The 9,530-nt window shown below is 36.5% G+C and overlaps 1 protein-coding gene across 1 annotated transcript in view; it reads left to right on the top strand.

Moving 5' to 3' along the window:
- Positions 1 to 9,530, top strand: part of LOC107097480 (A disintegrin and metalloproteinase with thrombospondin motifs 7-like) — a 128,944-nt gene that overhangs the window by 1,126 nt on the left and 118,288 nt on the right. Inside the window, 1 exon segment of the mRNA XM_015394630.1 lies at positions 509 to 708. Coding sequence (XP_015250116.1) covers positions 509 to 708 — 200 coding nt within the window.

Below are 9,530 nucleotides of genomic sequence, written 5' to 3'. Positions count from 1 at the left end.
TCCTACAGGTATACAGTGTCTTTCATTAAATGAACAAACACAAAGCCCACTTAGAATCATTGTTTCTTCAAAACTCAGTACCTCCTATTGATTTTAGTCAATTTTAAAGGGCAAAGAACCTATTAGCTGTTTCAAATCAACCTGATTGATTGAAGTGTAAAAGCAGGATAATCATACTGATGGATGTTTACACAGTGCCAAATGGAAGGACATTAGCAATGACCTTAGATTCCCTGATTACTTGAGATAATTTACCCAGTAAAAACTTGTAAGACACTTGTTAACCTTTTCTAAAAGAACATTTACAACAAACCAATATATAATATTTTAACTAATGAAATTCAAACCAAATACTCTGGATTCCTTTTTATCTTAGCTACATTAGTTGGATAGTTTGACACCCTCTCTGGCCAAAAATATAAAATGGTTTGTAAAATCAAAAGTCTCACACAGTTTGTTTTCTCATTCTAAGTTTAGAGTTCACATTCTAAAATCTGTATAACTCCAGATTCCTCCAGGACTTTTGAGGGCACTGAGAGGCAGCGAGAAAGATGGGAACGTCGAAATCAAGGGCAAAGGCGTAGAATTCATCGACGCTCAGAAAGCAGGGAAAAATGGGTGGAAACTCTAGTGGTGGTGGACCCCAAAATGGTGGACTATCATGGGAGTAAAGATGTGGAAAGCTACGCCCTTGCTGTCATGAACATTGTGAGTATTTTATATTCTATAAGCAAAATGTAATTCTGTGGAGAATATATAACGATTTGATAAGAAGTTTTTTAAATAGAGGCATTCATTAATATAACACCTGATTTATTAAAAAAGTAAAAAAAAAAAGTGTGCATATGTGTTTTAGATTAAGATCTGGTAGATTTGACCATAAAATTAGTGTCTAACCCCATTTTACACTCTCTCCAGCTCTGCTGTAACAGTCATTATAATCAATAATAGCAATTACTCAGCCTCTGCACAATAGTGCAGGGCAACGGCTAATGGCCTCCACACCACAAATTTCTATTCTATATTTTTGCCGCTGCAGCAATACTGCCGTTAATATACAGAAATCCCAGCATCCAGATTGTAAAAATAATTCAACAAAGATGGCTATTATTACTTAAAAACTCACAATATTGATCAGTTCATATATACATGTTTTTATTTTAGCATATCAATAACTGCTTATATTTATTTGATTAAACCATAGCAATTAAACATTAAATGAATCAAAATAAAAACAAATATAGCTTCCCTGCTCTCGGTTTACTCAACCCTTGTAGAATATAACCCCTATGAAATCTTTGGATGCCAAAAAACAAAAAGGAAACCCGTTTTAACAGCTGTGACTTGCATAGGAGTTGTTGTTTTGGTCTGACTTCCTTATATACAATTGTTTTTTGTTGTGCCATCTCTTAGTGCTCCTTGGAGCTCCTCTAGGCTCCAATCTGCAGCAGGCACTGTAAATTGGTTGGGTGGAGAAGTTTGCAGCTAAATGGAGCTGGGCGCTGTATAAATTAGCTGTCTTTCTCCCTGCTTAAATATTCCCCATTTTTGGGTTTATATCATAGTTTAATGAAAGGGGCCACTATCATTGGCTAATACAGCTGTCATGTAGAAATATTGATGCTTAACAACAGATCACTGCAAATAAATTGTGCCATGTTAAAAAATCCTTTCTAGTAAAATGGCCAAACTCCGTCAAGAGAAAGTAGCCTGAAACTTCATGTTGCTTTCTCTGGCTGTACCATCTTCCCATAATGCAATCTGCTGTTATATCATCCCCTGATAAATGACAGAGGTATTTAGTCAGCTTTATGCCTCATAATGCTTTGACTGCGAAAGGTTGTAGTCAAAGAATATTAGTGCATCTGTCAAATTAGAGATGGAAATACAGGCCAGGGATCAAATTCAGCTGAATGTAGAGTTTTACTTTTTAAATGCTCTTTTTGCATTTTACATAACAGGTTCTTGTTGATGATATTATTAGTTTTTTTTCTTTTGTTATATGCTTTTTGTGTTACTGGTCAGGTTTAAGGCAGCAGCTTTAGTCTGATCTGTGCTGTCCAAGTATTTCCCTTTAAAGTGCAAAATATTTCATAAAGTTTTCAACTTATGGACTTTTGATTGTTATTGTTTTACACTTTGTCTTTATTTGTAGAAAGAAATATGTACATATTGAAATTAAAAAAATGTTTTGCAACTATAATTGCAATAAATGTTTTTACAATGTCCTAATTTCAAATGGGACTTAATTTAATTATATCTAATGAATACTACATATGGTACCTTTTTTTCTTGTATTAGAAGAAAATATAAATACACTTTAAAATGACACTGTATCGGGAACTTGGTGCAGAATGAACGGATTCTGGTTGTGGATTTTGTCCGATACAAACAGATTAGGGTGAGGTGAAGATGGGAAGGAGGAGTGAATCCCAGGGTCTCATGATGGCAACAATTAAAAAGATGCCAAAGACATTATTTAAATTTGAACAGTTTAGTTGGTGCTGGCAAGATGATCCATGTAAAGTTGTCACAGTGGAATTAGAAAAGAGGAAAACTACTCGGCGTTGGAAAGGATGAGTAACGAGGAGCTGCAAGACTGGCTCACAATCCCAGGAATTAAGGCAAACATGAAGGAGCGATAGTAAACTCATATCAAACCACCATACTGTAAAGTCATTACAGATTAGCACAGCTACAGAGGGATAACTACAGAGAAACATGTCATTTCCAGTTATGACTTCAGGGAAGGCTTCTTTTTCTTTCATCAAGTTTAAATGGTATTGCTTTTAAATTTTATAAGTAAACAAATAATGAGGCAAGTTATTATAAAATTAATAATTTGCAATGTTAGGATGTATGAAACCTTAAATATCTTAGACATAATAAAATTGTCCTGGTCTCTCCCTTTATCTTGGCCTGACACCACTTGGTTAAAGCACAGGGTTTGATAAATGTTTCCATTTAATCTGACAAATATAAGTTTAAGACCTTTAAAAGTTAAAAGAGGTTGCTACGGGCAATGAAGATGAGTGGGGGTGTTGACATTCACAGTTGTTTTAGCCATTAAGGTTACAAACGCTCACACGACACGCAGAGCTTGGTCTCCTTGAAATGCAGAAGACTACACTTTTATTTCTTTTACAGATGTCTGAGAGTTTAGGTGGTTCTGGTTGCCAGATGCCATTGCTCACTGATAGTGTACATGGCAATAGTTTTAGATGTGACAGTGCATCACTGATCATAGCCTTTTGATGCACCCACTCATTTTGTTTGATTTAGCAGAGTAAAATAAGGGGATTTATCCTGAATCTAATTTCAAAGGGTTGCTTCTACCTCCTTAGTGTATACCTCCTCTTTAAAGCAGAGAAATATAAAGTTTCTCTTCATTCTTTTTATTTTCATTTGATAAAACATTGACATATATTTGACAGTATGTTTTAATAGTTTTATCTGTGACAAATTATTTTAAACATAGCAACACATTTTATAATTTACACAAATTAATATTGAATATTATATATTTTATTATACATAATAAATCAAGTTAAAGGAAACTCAGATTATTTCTAAATGCAGGTCCTGGCAGGTACATTATTTCAAGGGCATAATTATTTAAATAGTAAATGATGAACCGATTCTGCATGTATAAGAAGCTGCATTGCAATGACAGCTACACCCTCAGCAGACATGAGCAGCATGGGAGGGAGGAAAGGGCACAGAAACCCACCAGCATTCCTGGATCATGACAGATGGCTTCATTCACAGTGCATTTCTATTGTAAACACACAAAGATCAGCCACACTTTCAGCTGCCTCCGGCTCTTCATAAATCACAAACCAAGCACATGTGTGCTCCAAGACATAAGGCCAACATAGTAACACCAAAGGATGCATTGAGAGTTTATATTTTATGCAGATTATGGACGAGTTCCTGAAAACAGATCAATTTGTGTGAAACCCCCTCAGCAGTTTTGTTGTTTTTTCAAGTGTTGCTGACACTGAAGAACATTCATTTGTCCAGAAGTTTGCTGTGTTTTGGTGCATTTCCATGTGACTGGTATAATGTGCCAAATCCCGGCTGCAAAAAGTCTGTCTATGTCTGTTTATGCCTAAAAATCACCTATCCAGCTGGTAGCACTAGACCATGTGTAAATATTTCAACAAATATACATTTTCTCAACTCAGCTGATACAACAACATATCAGGCAGCAGCACGTTCAATTAGACCCCCTTGCCGCCTCTGGTGTTTTAAAAAATACATGATGGTAAAAAGGCATCTTATTCCCAAGCGCTTTTTATGATAAAGTCTATAGTGTCATCTAAGGAATGCTTTTAATGTGGTCATCCACTTTTGGGCTCTGTAAAATTATGAGGTTTGGCAGCATTTTAAAAATATTGAGGAGGAAATGCTACTTTCTTTTTCATTTTTTTGGTAACTCAGATCTTAATAATGTTTTTCACTATCCTAAGGTATTGTTGCTTTGCTTAGTGATTGCATATTGGGATAGATGCCCAAACATTAGCCCAAATGTCCATCAGTCTCGTGGACATTTGGGGGATTGTCGATTTTGTCGGTTTTCAGTCCATTGTTTTTAAATAATGTTTTCCTAAAGTTATGCATTCCCATTCTTGACTTCAAAGTTATATTGCACTAGCTTTTTTGGTTTTGTTTTTTCCAAAATCTGCCCTCTCAATTGCCCAACATGTAAGATGAGCTCTCTATTAACAGCAGTTGCCTCTATAGGCTCCGCGAGTCTCATGAGAGACTTATATAGGCTGAATTCTCTAGACGTGGGTTTGATTATGCCTGTTTGCTGTCATTCAGCTGGCTAGTTTATTGAGTCTCAGCTGCAGTTAAAGAACAGGGGTGATGGTCTGTGGAGACGGATAACAAAAATCCAGCTGCAAGTGCCCCTCAAATTCCGTCGCAGATTCCACACACGAGTGAGAAAATGAAACTTCTCGGTTCTGCGATGAAAGATCAAATTGGAATCTGATCAACGACAGAATAAGAGTGAAGGGGAAGCTTTTAACATGGATGGAGATCAGATCTGCCCTTGGAGTGATGGTCTATATGCTAAAAAGGAAAAAGGCTCCATTCAAAATAACTCCTAATCTTACATCATTGGACATTTCACCTCTTAAAGAAAGACCTGCTCAGTTGCAGCAGCAAACTGCTTTGATTTTTCTCTTTAGAGTTTGTACAACACTTGTAAGAGGGGAGGAAACGCTAGCAAAATTTCTGAGGCTTGCGGTAAGCTCCTTTAAACCTAAAGTTATACTTCAGTAAAATCTAAATTTAGGGTCCAAGAAGATTTCACAGCTACATACTTTAAAATCAGTATTTCAGTACAAATGGAGTATGTGCTAAGCATTTAGATAGAAATGTTCAATGGTTTAAAAAAATTAACTCTTATGTGATTTGAGTTTTAAAGCAAACTGTCTGCTTTCCTGGGGCGACAGTGGCATTGGATGAAGGACTTTGCCCTTTAACTGAAGGGTTGTTGGTTCAAGCTTTTAGTGTTGTTGTGTCCTCGGGCAACACACCTCACCTGCATTTCCTACTGATTGGAGAGACTGGTGGCGCCAGAGTACGGCAACCTCACTTCTGTCAGTCAGCCCCAGGGCAGCTATGGCTACAATATAGTTTGCCATAATCAGGGATAGGGTTATATGTAAGTACAGGCCAATTACCATTTTGATTGATTATCCTTATCTCCCTAATTTGAGATACTCTGACATGGTCTTATGTTGAATCTTGTGTTGGAAAGGATTTTTTGTTGACAGGTAGAATAAACATCAATAATCTTATCCAGATGATGTACCCAACAAGTTTTTTCACAGAATATGTTATGTGGGAACACACAGTAGCAGAGATCAAAATTCATTGTACATTCCCATTATGGCTGCTGACTACCCATTTCACAGCTTGTGGTTCCTCAGACAAACTCCTACAGAGCTTCTGAAAGCAACAACAACATAAAAACACTGCCTTCAAATGGTCTCCTGCCGAGGCTGACACGGTGCAGCAGTTCAAATGAAGAGACAGAGATTTCAAAAGTCTTATTTGGTTTAATGAACCACTGGTGTGTAGGTGCAGCCTTTTGTATTTTTATTTTCCATCTTCTTCACAGAGGTACATTGAAAATGAACCTGCTAGTCTAATATTGAACAATGTTACCCCTATATTGCATTGTTGGTGATATCCAGGACCTACACCGAGAGTATATGCTGTGACCTTAAGCCCATCCTCACAGTCAGTGGTCTCAGCAGGATATTTGTGGGATTGTCTTCTCAGTTGGAGCAATGGAACCTATAAGCTCCCTGACCTTTTTGAGATGTCAGCAAGGTGGTGGCATGTCTGGGTCCTTGGTCCCCTTGGATTCTGGTGTTAGCAGTTCTAGATAATCCATGTGTATATAATAGGTAATTCAACGTGGAGAGACTCACACAGAGAAAAGTTGCAATTAGAAAATATTTAATTTATTTATGCAGGTAACACAATTATATTCTTCAAAATATTTCTATCTAAGGAAAACCAGCTGATTGCAAGGACTCATTGACTCTCTGCAGTCCCTTGCACTGAGCATGCATGTAGCGACAGTGGAGAGGAAAACTTCCTTTTAACATGAAGAAACCTCCATTAGAACCAGGCTCAGAGTGAACGGCCATCTGCCGAGGCCGAATGGGGTTCAGGGAGACAGAAGCAGATGGAGACATTAACGAAATAAGTTATTTGGTGCACAGACCCCGGCAAAAGATTTTGATGCTGTGAATCAACCTACGCTTGGATAAGTAACCTAGAAAAGGATCATAGTAGTCTTCCTTTGGAGCCCGGACACTGGTGATGAAATAAACCAGAGGATGAGTGGAACTGAGAATGAGGGAGGAGATGGGGTGGAGGTGGGGGAAAATTCACTGGAGAGAGAAGCTGCGCCAGGAGCTAAATGAAGGGGATCTTGCAAGAAGGTTTCGGAGAAGGTGCGTCTCCCCTGAGCTGATTGGTGGGTGCTAAACGAGGGGCGTCCCAGGTGGTTCAGGTGTTTCATGTTAGCAGGGTGGGACATAAAACAATTGTGTTAAAGTAACTAAATATGATTAAGTAAATGCCAAAAGTTGTTGCATTATTTTTTTTAAGTGTATGCAGGTAAAAGTAGATTGACACTACCTGTCTTAAAATAATTACCTGTCCAAATAAAAGTTAATAATATGAAATAGTATTGTAATATAAATAGCTCTGTCATGAAATTAGATTTTTACTACAGGAATCAAAATATAGTTGCTTTGGTAACACTTTACAATAGCCATCATTTTAAAAGGGTAAAAACACAATTTATTAATGATTAACAATTTTTTTTTTCTATTCTAAATAACATTTATAAACTGTATCTAAACATGTTATAAAAGGTAAATACATCATATTGCACGGCCATGTTAGTTTATCCCAATCTGTAATATCAGTAGATTTAGGACGTGAGCCTAACCCCTAATTTTAATTAAACTTATGTTGTCATGTTGTACTTTTCCTTACCCTAACAACAATGGGCTTAATACTATAATAAATTAATACATCTATTTACCTTTTATAAGTGGTTTAGATGCAGTTTTTATATGAACAAAATATTCATAAATAATCTTTTAATCATTAATAAATGATCTCCTTGCTATTTCTAAATGATGGTTTTCATGGTTATTGTAAAGTGTTAGCTTTGCTTTTAATCAGTACGAAAAATGTATATGACATCATACCAAGTATTAATTTATTTTAAGGTTTTAAACAGAAAAAAGATTAGATGTAATTGGTATATTTTGATAACAGCATCCCTGTCACACCAGTAGGCAGAATCTCAGGAAAGGAACAGAGACAGTTTAACTGACTAACATTTTTACACAGAGGAAGCAGGCATTATTCTCTACTTCCCCTCCTAGTTCTTGTTTGAGGTCTTGAAGGCTTTGAACATTAAAACTCCAAACAGTTCTGTTTTGTGAAAACAATATAGAGAAGCCTCAAGGGAAGTCGGTTCTTACTTGTATCTAAACAATAATGTCATCATCTTCAAACACCATCTGTGCCATTGTCTTTGAGTTGCTAGGAGCAAAGTACATACATATTCTGGAGATGCTGCATTATGTTCACACAGTGGACCAAATGAGTATTTCAAACTTGTATGACGTTTTGACCTAGTGGTTCATTATTTTTGTCCATGAGGGATGTTTTGGATTTATGTTTTTAAATGAAAGTAGCAGCTAGCAAACAATGCAATCACAGTTCTAAGGAAACTATACAGCCTCCAGGCCTAAGGTGCAATTTGCTTTTCTGTGCAACTGAAACATGCCCACTAGCTTATGGCTTTAGGACAAGAATAATTTCAGTGAGTTTAAAATAGCTTCAGCTCTGTTATCAATCACTACACACACAATGGACACAATGACAGGGGAACACAAATTAAGCACGGACTAAAAGCATATCCATTGTTACTGATAGCATTTATTTGACATGTTTGTTTGACTCCCAGTAAAATAACTGCAAATAACAATAACACTTGGAGCAGCATTTTGATTAACTTGTTCATTAATTTCGAAGTTGTCCAAAGTGCAAATTCAGCAATATAATGTCAGTTTCCTATATAAGTGGTTGCCCCAAATCAATATCCTGCTGTTGCTCATGGGCTTTAATCTGTTGCCTTCTCTAGAATGTATATCATCAGTGTTTTTTTTTAAACACTCAGTTTTTATAGGATTGTTCCATTCACTGAAATGTGCATTTTCTTTTGTTGTGTTTAACATATAGAACATATAGACTGTGATCTATTTCCACCCCCAGTGTTGCACACTGCTGCTATGCTAAAAGGGATTGCTGGCATCCCTCAGCTGAAATTGTAGCTGTTAGTACCAGGGGTCTTTGAAATTGAGCAATTTGGTTGAAATATATCGCATAACAGGGAAAACATACAGTATTTATATTGTTATAAGCTAATGGAAAAAGTAACAAATGTTGTTGGTAGCAAGATGTTTCACGAAAATAAGGCCCTTGTGGATATTCTCCAGGGTTTTGAAGATAAAAAATGTACAGAAATAGAAAGGAAATAATATATAGGGTTTTGATATTAAAATGGGACATCAAAGTGGTTTTGTAGACCAAAAAAAAAACAGTCAGCAACTAAACTGCTGGCTGTGGAGTTTGACTTCTACCCTGAGAAGCTATTTTCCATTGTGGGAAATGATATTCACTCTAAGTAACAAAAACAAAAGGAATGTAAACTTAAAAAGGAACGTGTTCAGCATTTTTTCTTTTAAAATTAGCAACTTTTGTTATGCTTTGCAAGTATGTCACAATTGACAGAAATGCTCTCTAATCTTTAAACTATTCATTAAATCCACCTTGTTTGTACAACAGCAGCTAGGTCCAACTGTAGGACAGTAGAAACCTTCCCTCAGAAAACGGATCTGATAAGACAGGATGGACTGTAGGACGTAGGTTGTCTGAGAATCAGGCATCGTATCTCTAACAAATGCAAAATTTATAGC

Source organism: Cyprinodon variegatus, unplaced genomic scaffold (assembly GCF_000732505.1).
Source record: "Cyprinodon variegatus isolate N-32 unplaced genomic scaffold, C_variegatus-1.0 Scaffold701, whole genome shotgun sequence".
In the NCBI taxonomy this organism is placed as follows: Eukaryota; Metazoa; Chordata; class Actinopteri; order Cyprinodontiformes; family Cyprinodontidae; genus Cyprinodon; species Cyprinodon variegatus.
Note: the sequence above shows the minus strand (reverse complement) of the source record. Positions and strands in the feature narration are given on the sequence as shown.